Consider the following 11796-nt stretch of genomic DNA (forward strand, 5'->3'; position numbering starts at 1 on the left):
AAACCTGGAGTCGCTCAGTTCATTCTGAAATAAGCGACTTCCTTAATTACTAAATGATTCAATGTGATTATGAAAGAAGATAAAATAAAAATGAAGGAAATTCCTTTAAAGCTAAATTATTCTGAAATACACCAAATGAATTCCAAAAAGGTGTTTTTGCTCCCATTTGTATAATCGTGCTGGTTTTTAGTCGGATCTGAGCTAAATGTGCTCCTGCTGCCAAACCATCGAAGGAACAAATGTTTTCAAGGTCCTGGAGGAGGAAATCTTTCTCTCTACAGAAAATGAGCCATGTCGACCACAAGGGGGCGCTAAAGGAAAGTCAGAAAGTTCATGTCTGTCTAACCAGATGAAGCTGGAGTCAGAACAGCCTCTGATTTTTAACGTTGGACTTTGTCTGCTCGCTACACGACTCTGATCTCTGTGTTTCTGTATTTTTCTCCAAACTGCACCAAATTAGCGTCAGCGGCCCTCGATGCCTCCAGATCTACAGATCCAGCAGCAGGAGGCTCTGGGACACGTTTCTTCTCTGATCTCAGGATTCACTTGTTCACGTGTCACCAGATGTGATTTGCACATCGAGTGTTGTGAAACCAAATTCAGAGGATCTGTGCCGACGCTTCACTTTTATTTGAATTTAATATAGAACAGGACTCGGCCGACATTGTTCCAGAAGGACTTCCAGATCGGCCTGGGTCGGCGCGGCTTTGCTTCTGAATTGTGCCGGGTGTTTGGACCCCGATACTTAGTTTTAAAATGAAACTATATATTTGTGAGGACTTTTTAAAGAGTGGCGTCTTCAGTAGGAACCAATGGGCTTTGTAGCGACAAGCGGCCCTTCTGCAAGGAAACCCCGCTCTCTCGGGTCACCAACTCCGGGCGCCCTTAGCGCATTATGACTTCAGATAGCACTCAGGAAAAAGGGCGACCTCTGATAACGAGCTAGTTTCAGTACTAGGTACTGGCCTGAGCGTCTGTACTGAATGTCTGACTCCAGATTCAGAAGTTTCCTGGTCAGCCACTTCACTCCTCTCTCACTTTAGGTTGCAGAGAGTAGGGCCCTGAACACATCACCTGGAAGGAGTTCCTTAAAGGAGCAGTTTGCTGCTGATCTGTAATGAGCTGTGTTAATGTCGGCAGTGTGGATGTTAAAGTAGAAGAATACTAACTTACCAGTCCGGAAGAGGAGGAAGAAAATGAAGACAAAAAGAGACAAAACTCTTTCTAGTTTCTTCAGCCGTGCACCCAAAGAGAAACTGATTTATTTTCAACAAATGCAAAAACAGAAGCCCCCAAAAGTTCCCCCTTTTCCTCCTCTTTCGCCCTTTCTTCTTTATTTTCCCCTAATTCTTCTTGAGCTCTGGGGTCAGCAACTGAAATAATAATGGGCAGGAAGGACCTCAGCCCTTTTCCAAACGTTCATTGGCTGCTATAAGTTAGCCATCACACTGATTGGTTCTTACATTCTGACCTCACATCCTTCCTCTTCTTTATAGGTACCGTACACTTCCTGCCAGTAGTTGCAACACCCCTTTGCTCTCGTCACAAATGAACAAGAAAAATATAAAACGCATCATGTAGATTCAACAAACTGTGATTGTGTAATCTTCTCATTTCCAAAGCATCCAGAGCAGATACAGCAGGTCTCAGTTTAAAAACAAGACTAAATGAGCATTTCTTCTCTTCTACATCTTAAATGCATCACACAAATGAAAATCACACACAAGAAGCAGAAAAGACATCAATCATGGGTTGTCACCATCTTTTTTAAAGAAAAACCTTCCTTCTGTTCTTTAATCTCAAAATGATGTTGCTTTCATTTTCACAGTGGCTGCTGACGTTTAGGCAAATAGTGCCTTCTTTCCTGATTAAAATGATTATCTTGATGTCATCAGGGAATGCATACATGAGACGTCCTTACAGAAGACAAGTCTTAACGTTGACTAAAAATGATAGAAGCGTAAAAAGTAAAACTCTTGACCTTCCCCTCTGCATCGCACCTTTTTTCACACCTCCCCTCATGTGCGCTAGATACACAAATGCGTCGTCAGGGACGCTTTAGCTTTTGGTTTAATTTACAGCAAAAGAGTGGACCTTAGCTTCCTCTGTACTGGAAACTAGCGTTATTTTGAGACTTGAGACATGTCTGTCCGTACCCAGACAAAGGTTTCTAGAGGCAAAGATGAGGTCCGGCACAAGAGATGCAGAGATACAGGACTTATTAAAGAAATAAAGACAGTATCTCAAATTAAACATCTTTCTTCAAATGTTCTACTTTTGTAATATGAGCTCAGCAGTTAACCATTATCACTCTGAAAGCAAAGGCAAATCATGTTACTATATGGCTTGTAAATGTGTCAGGCAGTCAAACTGTGTCTGTGAAGGCCCCCCAAGAACCAGAACCAGAGGCTTATCCATCACTAGAAAAGAGTAAAATCCTGGACTGAGCTGATGGTGGGTTGTGAGGCAGCTGAGATGAGCTCCTTGGAGGTCCTACTCTGCTCCCTGAGCTCCTTCCTCTTCAGTCGGCCCTCCTTCAGCTGCAGAAACACCCGGGTTATAATAATCCAGCTCGATGTCCTCCTGCCTGCCCGGCTTCTGCCCCCTGCTGGCCTGGAGAGACATGACAGCACACACATGTGAGTTAGTGCATCACTCCTCCTCTTCTTCAGGTCAGTAAACACAGAGCGAGCGCTTCATCTCAGGCCTCTAAACAACAGACGTGTGTCAGTACCTTACGGTAGAAACAAAGGGCAGCGATCACCAACAGCAGAGTCAGCGGCAGGACGACCACTTTGATGAGAAGACCTGTTGGATCTGATCAAACACATGGACAGACATCACATCACACACCATCATGAGTCCATCAGCTCCCATTAAACACAAACTGTAGAGACCTGAAATCTCCCAAAACCACTTCAGTCCGTCAGGAATCTCTATCAACACATATCTGAACGCAGAATCTGGAGAAACAAGCAGAGCCGTCGCAACCAGAGAAGAAGTTCAACTGCCTAAAGCCTCCAGCTGAAAGGGGGTCCTCGAGAAGGGCTGATTATGTAGGCCTACTTGATCCACAGCAATGACACCTGTATTAGCACCTTTTAAATACTATGATCTGGAATCTGGGGGCAAGAAACAAGCAGAGGGGCAAAGAAGTTCAACTGCCGAAACAGTTTATAGTTGTTTTACACTAAACAAATATAATTTATTGTGCTTAAACGCAACACAAATCCAGCTGCTGCCCTTACAGCCAATGAGAAGGTGGAAGAGCGTTGTCATGGCTACCAGCTACAGGTGTGCTGGAAGCTGCAGTGATGTTGACAGGTACGCGTCCTGCGTCTCCGAGTCATTAAAATATATAATAATATATTTAAAATGTTCAGTTCTAATCCTGAATTTATTCTAGTTAACGTAACGTTAATCGTGATTATTTGAGGGTTCATGTGTTTATCGTTGTTGTTGGACAGAAGTAGGAGAACATGGTCTGGAAGCTGAATAAGCAGCGACATCAAGTCTGTCATCAGAAACTAATCAGTAGATCTCTGCAGCCTTTGTAATGAAGTTCGACTCTGTTTATGTAGCTGTCATGATAAAGAGTGAAATCAATAAGAAGATCTGTGAAGGTGACGTTTCAGCTGCTCTGCTTCAGCTTACCTGAGACAGTGAGAGACAGCCGACGGCTCTCAGAGGAGAAGTCATGAGAAAAAACATGGACGTGATAAACACAGCTGTAGCTTCCTTGGTGGGCGGGCTCTGCGGCAGGAAACAGGAAGTGGGCAGAGTGATTGACAGCTGGCAGGATGTAGTTGTGTGATGTGATGGAGGAGGTGAAGGCGAGCTGGAAGGAGCCTCCTGGGTACTGTGGCTGGATGGAGCAGCTGATGGTGAAGGTGGAGCCCCTGGACACCTGAAAGCCCTGCTGCTGGGCCTCGGAGACCCCGTCCACGGAGGAGGACGCAGAGATGTTGGGCTGAAGCAGCAGGTCTGTAAACACACAGATGATGAAAGGTCACATTCACCCTCCGTTCAACAAAATGGCCCCTGAAGAAGGAAGTGATGTCACAGGTCTGACACGGGGAACAAACATGGAGCAGAGCGATGACAGACTGTAAAAGGAGGGACTGGATCCACCTGGTGGGACGTCCCCAAACACAGAGACAGACAGACAGACAGGTTCCTCCAGGTGTGTCCTGTCAGGTGAAGCTTCCAGAAACAAGCCCACCTCTCTACACTTTAGGACGTCACTGTCCTGGAGAACTTTACAGTTCAGTCCAATGGAAACCACTGAGACACTGAGACAGAGGAGAGGACACACTGGAGACATTACTGTCATACATGATGTCATAGATGATGTCACTGATGGGTTTACCTGAGCAGGTGAGATCCAAAATGGAGGAAGAGGAACCTGATTCTACACACTCCCTCAGAGCAGATCCAGACTGAACACAGTCGGTACTGATCCACCACACAGGTCTGTCTGAGGACTCCTTTCTCTGTCCTACAGAAACAGCAGAGCCACAGTCCAGCTCTCTACAGGCACCAGCTGCTGTCTTCAGGGTCCAGTAAGGGTCAGGGTGATCGTTCCTCACTGGTCTCCAGTCTCCCTGATGTTTCAGCTCCAGTGTTCCTGCACAGCGACTGGCTCCTCCCACCAACCTGACATCATCAGACTCTGAACAGAAACCAGAGAGTCATCAGTAAAACAATAAAGTGAGTTTCATCAGAACAGAAATGAAGCAAATCAAAGCTGCAGCTCCTCTTCTACCTGAGCAGGTGAGTCCAACAGCTTTTCCAGGTGAGCAGGTGTTTCTAGCTGAGCCTGAGCTTCTACAGTCCAGGAGAGCAGACTCATGGCCTCCACACTGGAACTCTTTGGTCCACATCGGAGCCTCCACTTCTCCATAGAGCGCCCCCTGGAGGACTGAAGGAGCCCCACAGCCGAGCTCCCTACAGACCACCTCTGCATCCTGCTGGTCAAAGTCAGCTTCACACACTGAGGACCACCTCTGGTTAGACTTCACCTCCAGTCTGCCTGAGCACAGACTAGTCCCGTCCAGCAGCCTGACAGAGTCTGGAGAGATGACAGAAGATGAAATAGAGATAAAGACAGCAGACGCAAAAGAAAAACATGTCATGAAACAACAATTCAGTGATTCAAGGTGGACTCAGCACAACTCCAACATCAGTTCATCATTAACAACAGAACACATCTTTCTACCAGCACAGACTGCAGCAAGTTCACCAGCACATTTCCATTTAATACTCTGTCACACTTGTTCTCCACGTCTGAACACTTTCAACATGTTTCCAAACAACAGCACAACATCATCATCTGCAGATTTCTCTGCTCTGTTCCTTCTGCTCAGCTACTCCACAATCTTTGCTCTCCACACAAACAAGTTCAACACTTTTCATTCTGTCTTAATGTTCTAAGAAGATCTGGAACCCAGAAGAAAGAGCTGCTTAGAAAATGCTCCAACAACTCTAACAGGGATAGGGGCTGGACTCTCTCCTTTGAAGGAGCTGCCAGGGTGGAGGACGCCACGTGGGTGTGGAAATACTGACGAGCCCCCGGCTGAGCTCAGCTGCTCAAAGTTGTGGCCAGTAAGCAGGGTTGGGGAGTAACGGATTACATGTGACGGCTTTACGTAATCGGGATCCAAAAACAGTAGCTGTATTCTGTTACGTGGCACACCTGAGGTAGTGTGAGCACATTTCACCTGCTTTCATACAGGTCGGTAAACTGTAAATAACCCAGAACTACTGAGTTTATAACATCAGGCTTTACTAACGTGATTGTTTGTTAAACATTTAGAGTGTAGACGATGATTTCTGACATGTGTAAAGACAGGAAGTCAGTTTGTCCTGTCAACGTTTCCCGCGATGACGCCATGTTGGCGCTTCGAATACCGGACGTTTAAAGTTTATGGTGGGAAAGTGTTGTGACGGCTCCTGTTCACTGTAGATATTCCAGATGTCTGTTTGATAAGATGTTTATAATTAATATACCTTGCCAAAATGACTGACAGCAGCTACCTGAATATTGATACGTCTGTTTTCTGCTAAATATGTGATTAGAACATGTAACATGAGCATTTTTAGTTACATTTCAGTGGACTGTAATTATTACAGAAGGTTAATGTCAGTGTTGACTCATTAAAGGGGCAGTACGCCTAAGCTCAAGTTAGATTAGACGTGTATTAGACGTAAAAGGTAGTGTTTAGAGCAGTTACATCCTGTAAGGACAAAAAATCTGTAAAATGAAAAGTACACTATACACATCCCATCATTAATGTTACCCATGGGGGTCCCTCATACGGTTCGGACTCACGGCAAGCCGTCCCACTTCTGACACCATATGCGGCCAAAGGCGAGAGCAGTCACCCTGCCCAGATTCAAACCCAGGTCTAGAGGGTACCAAACATGCAACTTTGACAGCAAGGCCAAAGAGCCAGACTCGTTGGTATGGCAGTCCAAGCGCTTACTCAGCTGTAGTGAAGGTACTCAGTCACAAGCATGCAGTACAAATGGTGGAACCAAACTGAAACAGGTCACAATCCTTATCCTTGGAGGGGAGGTGTCGCTTATCTTTGAGTAGGACTCGTTGCATTGACACTATGGGATTTTATCACACAGTATCTGTGGAAGGGAAAAGGAAATATTTTGTCTATACCAAAGCAATATTACCTCTAATTAACAACCACTGTCAGATTTTTCATTTTGTTTAAAGTTGCTGAAACACAATATGACATCATGTATAACTGTTCTGATGATGCTAACCGTTTAGGTTCCGGTGAAGTGGTTTTCCACAATGGACCCCTCCCAGTTATTGCCCAGTTCTTCCAATACAACATCATCAAAAACATTGATGATGATGATCTGCCTGTTGATGAGCCGAGAAGTAACAGAGCCTGAAACAGTGTTTCTGCGTTTATTGCAGGATTTCTGTATGAAAGTGTTTGTGTTTTGGATTCTGCTCGCTCATGAGTTCAAGCGAGCATGCGTAAATATGCTTTTATTTAAGCATATTTATTAAAAGTTTAATTAAGTAGATATTTATTACCAATTTCTTCAAACTATACTTTTGAGAAGTATGTTAAAGCTCAGGAGAATATATTTAATATACTTGTAGTAAGCATGTTCGGAGTATGAATGTACTATAAGCATACTATGTGAATTTCTAGTACATTTTTAGAGCCTTTAAGAGCACTTCTTTTTGACCTGGGGTGACAAAACATGAGGAAACACGACACTGGGTTCACAAGAACATTTCACATCATTCAACATCGATTATTCTCAGGATAAATGTCAAATCATTATTTCTTTCAGGTTTAAAGGCAGATTTTTGAGTGAAAGTTGAAGAAACCAGATGATTAATTGTGGTTTTAATATATTTTTACGCTCAGAACAAACACTTGATGCCAAACAGTGGAAAACCAAATACAAATCTGATACAAACATTCAAAACTAGTATGATTAAGTAAAATCTTTTTTCAGTCCCTTTTCCTCAACAACAGAAATATCTTAATAGAAAAGATGAGTGCTGATTTGTTTGTGATTCAAATGAATTAAATCAAACATTTATTAAACATCTGTTACTTTGCTACTGAGGAGAATTACTGTATATCCTGATAATTTACATTATTGTTTTATTGCCCTGCTGGTCCTCCCCATTCACATGGGGGATTGTGTATTGGCTGGTTCTAGGGCTAAACTGTTTCATTATAACATCAGATAATAGTTTACTGTAAAGCTTACCACTAGTGAAATATTAATTCCAGTTGGAAAGCAATTTCATTTCTGTGGGTTTTCATTTATTTAAATCCTCGTGTAAGAAAAATGATCTACATGCTGAACAGTCCCTAATTAGTTAATGCTAGTTCTATTTTGCCCTCTAAGGCTGTCGCTACTGGGTTTACCTCTTCAGCGCGCCTGCTTGGCACTGAGAATTTTAGTCTCCGGTGCGCGGCGTTCCTCGGACCGGAGAACGGCAGCCGAGCGCTCACTCTCGGTTCGCTCTCACAGAAAGCTTGCCATTCAGGACGAGGAGGTGTGGCGGTCCACTCGCTCTCTGGACGAAGCCCTTAATCTGTTGTTGACGGAAGAGCGGAGTTGGATGGCTCCACTCTTCCCATTCACGGGTCTCCGAGCGGCTCCGAGCTTCCCCGTTCCCACCTCCGATGACCGGCCTCGACGCTACTAGGTTGCCGCGGCGAGGTAAGCTATCGTTGAGCTAACGGATAGCGGTCACTCACATGCGGTCTGCCTTGATCAGAAGAATAGAATATATAGTATGTCTCCTAGCTGTCTCCACACAAGTTTCTAAGGTCGAGGACGGTCAGGGGCGAACAAGTGGCCCAGGAGTTTGTCCCTGGTCAGCCCGCTCTCCAGACAGAGCATGTGTCGGGGCCTCTGGGTCTTTACAGACCTTATTCCTGCATTCTTGAGTTTTATCCAAGTAGAGAACATAAACTAAATGAGCCTTTAAAATACATCTTCAAAACTAGAAACTCCTCTCTAACTCTCCTGAAGTAAAGAAACCATCTCTGCTGAGCCCTCGAGTACAATAAATAAATAAAAAAAGCCATATCATCATCAGTCTTACCATAAACTGCTGCTGACTCTGTTATTGCCTCATCTCTGCTCTGTCTCATGTTCACCATGGCAGAGCTTGTACTGGTGTTGCTGGCCAGCGGCGGGGAGAGTACTCAAAATCTTTACTCAAGGAAAAGTACAATTACTTCCAAAAAAGTAAAAGAAAAAAATGACAACCCTACTCCAGTAAAAGTATATTTAATAATATATTTCATCTTCTGTGCAACAGGTTATTTCCAGGGAAAGCAATCTGCTTTCCTGGTTAATTAATTAGTAATTGAATAATTAGTAATTTAGCTGTTTAATACAACTATTTTCCTTTTTAAATCTCCATGAACTTTTGATAAGATCACTTTAAAATATCAGCTTGCTGCCCAGCCACGATTGTTTAATTCAATTCAAACAACTTTATTTATCCCTGTAGGGCAATTCAGTTTTAGCCTACCAGTCGTATCAAACAAGACAAGACGACAACAATCAATCAAGCACTGAGAAACACTGCCAATAACATCATATTGCATTTAGGCACCAGAACAAAGCAGCAAATACCCAGGTCACAATACATGGACTAAGCAGGGACCATAGTTCAAAGAGATAAATAAATAAATAGATAATAATACCAAGTAAATAATAAATAGAGGTTTACGATGCCTGGCACATGTCTGGTTGCCGCTGTCAGCAGTATTTAGAAGCCTGATGGCAGAAGGAATAAAATAATTTGCATATGTTAGTTTTCCTGTTGCCTTACGGACATGCAGGAAACCAAACCTGTTGCTTTGCAGCAGCACAGGCAGACGAAACAATCTGATTATTCCTAAAGCATCTAACTAATCTTTACAAAGAATAATTGTGGCAGTAACACGGAGCAGCTCGTTGTTGAGGCAGGTAAAGCTGTCACTGTCGGAGATCAAAGTAACCAACCTGTGTGAGAGAAAAGAACCGGGCTGATGTCATCAGAACAAAGTGATGATCTTTCCAACAACAGGATACTGTGAAGATATCAGAACAGGGCTGGACTGGGACAAAAAATCGGCCCTGGCATTTTCGGACCAGGCGGCCCGCTGAAGTCAGTGGGACACCAACACACCGTCCTTCCATTGAAGGGCTCAGATTAGGGGAGTGACAAAACACTTAGCCCAGGAGGCGTAACATTGTACAAGATTGGGGCCATGACAACAAGACAAGAATATTTTAATAGGCCGACCATTTAAGAATAAAAATGTGTTGATGAAATAGTTGATGGGGGTCATTAAACACTTAATTTCCTGCATTCTGGAGACATTTTCTGCACCAGGGAAGCACAAAATGCAGGTGACAGGTGACAATTCAGAATATAAAATAGAATAGACTATAATGCAGTAATCAGTAGCTTATTGTTTCCAGCCTAAGTTTCTTTTTTGGCCTGTTAAGGCCCTTTGTAATAGAAGAAAAGGAGCCAGCAGAGAGGGGGAATAATCCCAGACAAAACTTTATTTCCACCATTAATCTACAAGTAAAAAACTTGAATATTCTCTGACATTATAGTCACACATTATGAGAGAAACTTCACTTTGCAAGGCTGCAACATCACACACGTCTGCCGTATAGTATGCATGCAGTGGAAAGTTACATTAAACTTTGCAATAGGATTTAGCAGTGAGGAAATACTCCTGAGTTTAGCTCACAATCACTACCATGCACCTCACAGACTTTGCCGTGGATCGGGCGTATTCAGAAGAAAACACCAGAGTGATTTTAGATTTTTTTACATTTCAGGGAATTTCTGATTTTTGTTCCTGTAAATTCACAGTTTATCTAGGATTTTTTCTCGGTTTATTAACCCCTGGCTCCGTATTTTTTGGACGCGTAAAATATTCAATCTAAATATGTGAAAACAGGAGAATTCAGTTACATCTCAGAAACTGTCCCGTTAATTAATTAAGATCTCTTCCCTAAAATCCCAGGCTGCAGGGCTCGCTGTATGAACGTGATGCTGTTGTGTTCAGAACTTCATTGCAGCGGCAGTGGAACAATCAGGATGAAATCTAAACATATTTTATGAAGTGGTGGTATTAATATCCTACTTCTCATCATTAACATAAAGTACAGAATTGGTGTGGAGTCCACGTGCAGGGTAACCTGAGTTAACCACCAACAAAACCTGCTCGTGGCAGTTTAGAGATGCAGAGTAAATTGCCATGGCAACAGACCTCTGGTAACACCTGTCCACCTTTTGTAGTACGGGTTAATCAGGAAGTTACCCCTGAAGTTACCTCGCTTCGTAGTGCAGGCCACAGCAGTAAACACAAGACATGAACTAAGGTACACGACTAAGAACTAAAGCTGATGATACACGGGGCAACTTTTGAGCAATGTTTCGGGCAATGTTGCTAGTGGCAAGTCCGACTATGTTTTGAACGGATAGCGGCGTGCAGGGCGGGTGAAGGAGTGGTGGGGGAAGGGGATTACGGTAGTAATCCTTTTTTTTTTAAAAACCTGTCATGCCCAGCAGCCTGGTAGAGAGTATGATGACCTGGATGCCATATTGTGCCAGACAGATTTTACTTTAACAAGAGAGTATTAATATACTTTGTCTGTTTTATTATATATTTATGTATTGATTTGTCACCAGGCCGGACAGGGGGACAGACACGGGGATGGGGGGGCACAAACAGACCACAGAGAAAGGACAACACCTGTAAGAGAAGGGGGATGGAAGGTGGGACAACAGGGAAAAGCAGTGGAGCAATTGCAGAAAGCAACGAAACCTGCAATAGAACAGAGAGGGGGGCTTGGGGAGGAGAAAAAAAAACAAACAAACACAAACAAAAACAAACAATAAAAATAATAATAATAGTAAAAGACAACCAGCCGAACAGCAGCAATGAACAGCTGACATAGTAAGACAACTAAGAGAAAAATGAAAACAAGAAACAGTCACACACACTAAATAAGCAACACAGCACAGCCACGAGAGCTGGAATAATAATAATTTAAATAAGTAACTGAAAGAAAAGCATCAGGAATAATTTAGGGACAACCTCAGTTTGTTGTGTCTATGTGTGAGACTGTGTGTTTGTGCGTCTGTATGTGTGTGTGTACATGTAGGCGCGCATAAGCCTGTTAAAGAATGTAGTTGTTAGTGAGAGTGGGGCCACGACTGTGCCACACTTACCCCAGCAACAGGCAGGCAAGAACCCCAGTAGCCAATAGGGGTGGGAG

General features: G+C 43.4%; 1 protein-coding gene across 1 annotated transcript in view; it reads right to left on the reverse strand.

Moving 5' to 3' along the window:
- Positions 1-1763: 1763 nt before the first annotated feature.
- The window catches only part of LOC119914958, a 12949-nt gene continuing 2916 nt past the window's right edge, over positions 1764-11796 (reverse strand). Inside the window, exons 2-7 of the mRNA XM_038734505.1 lie at positions 8024-8233; positions 6332-6489; positions 4370-4455; positions 3655-3984; positions 2735-2817; positions 1764-2613 (exon numbers count right to left, since the gene is read on the reverse strand). Of these exons, the coding sequence (XP_038590433.1) occupies positions 2494-2613; positions 2735-2817; positions 3655-3984; positions 4370-4455; positions 6332-6489; positions 8024-8233 (987 nt within the window). The 3' untranslated portion in view covers positions 1764-2493. The remainder of the gene's footprint in view (positions 2614-2734; positions 2818-3654; positions 3985-4369; positions 4456-6331; positions 6490-8023; positions 8234-11796) is intronic.

Source organism: Micropterus salmoides, unplaced genomic scaffold (assembly GCF_014851395.1).
Source record: "Micropterus salmoides isolate LMB-PRFRI ecotype aquatic unplaced genomic scaffold, ASM1485139v1 Ms_hic_scaffold_20, whole genome shotgun sequence".
Classification (NCBI taxonomy): Eukaryota; Metazoa; Chordata; class Actinopteri; order Centrarchiformes; family Centrarchidae; genus Micropterus; species Micropterus salmoides.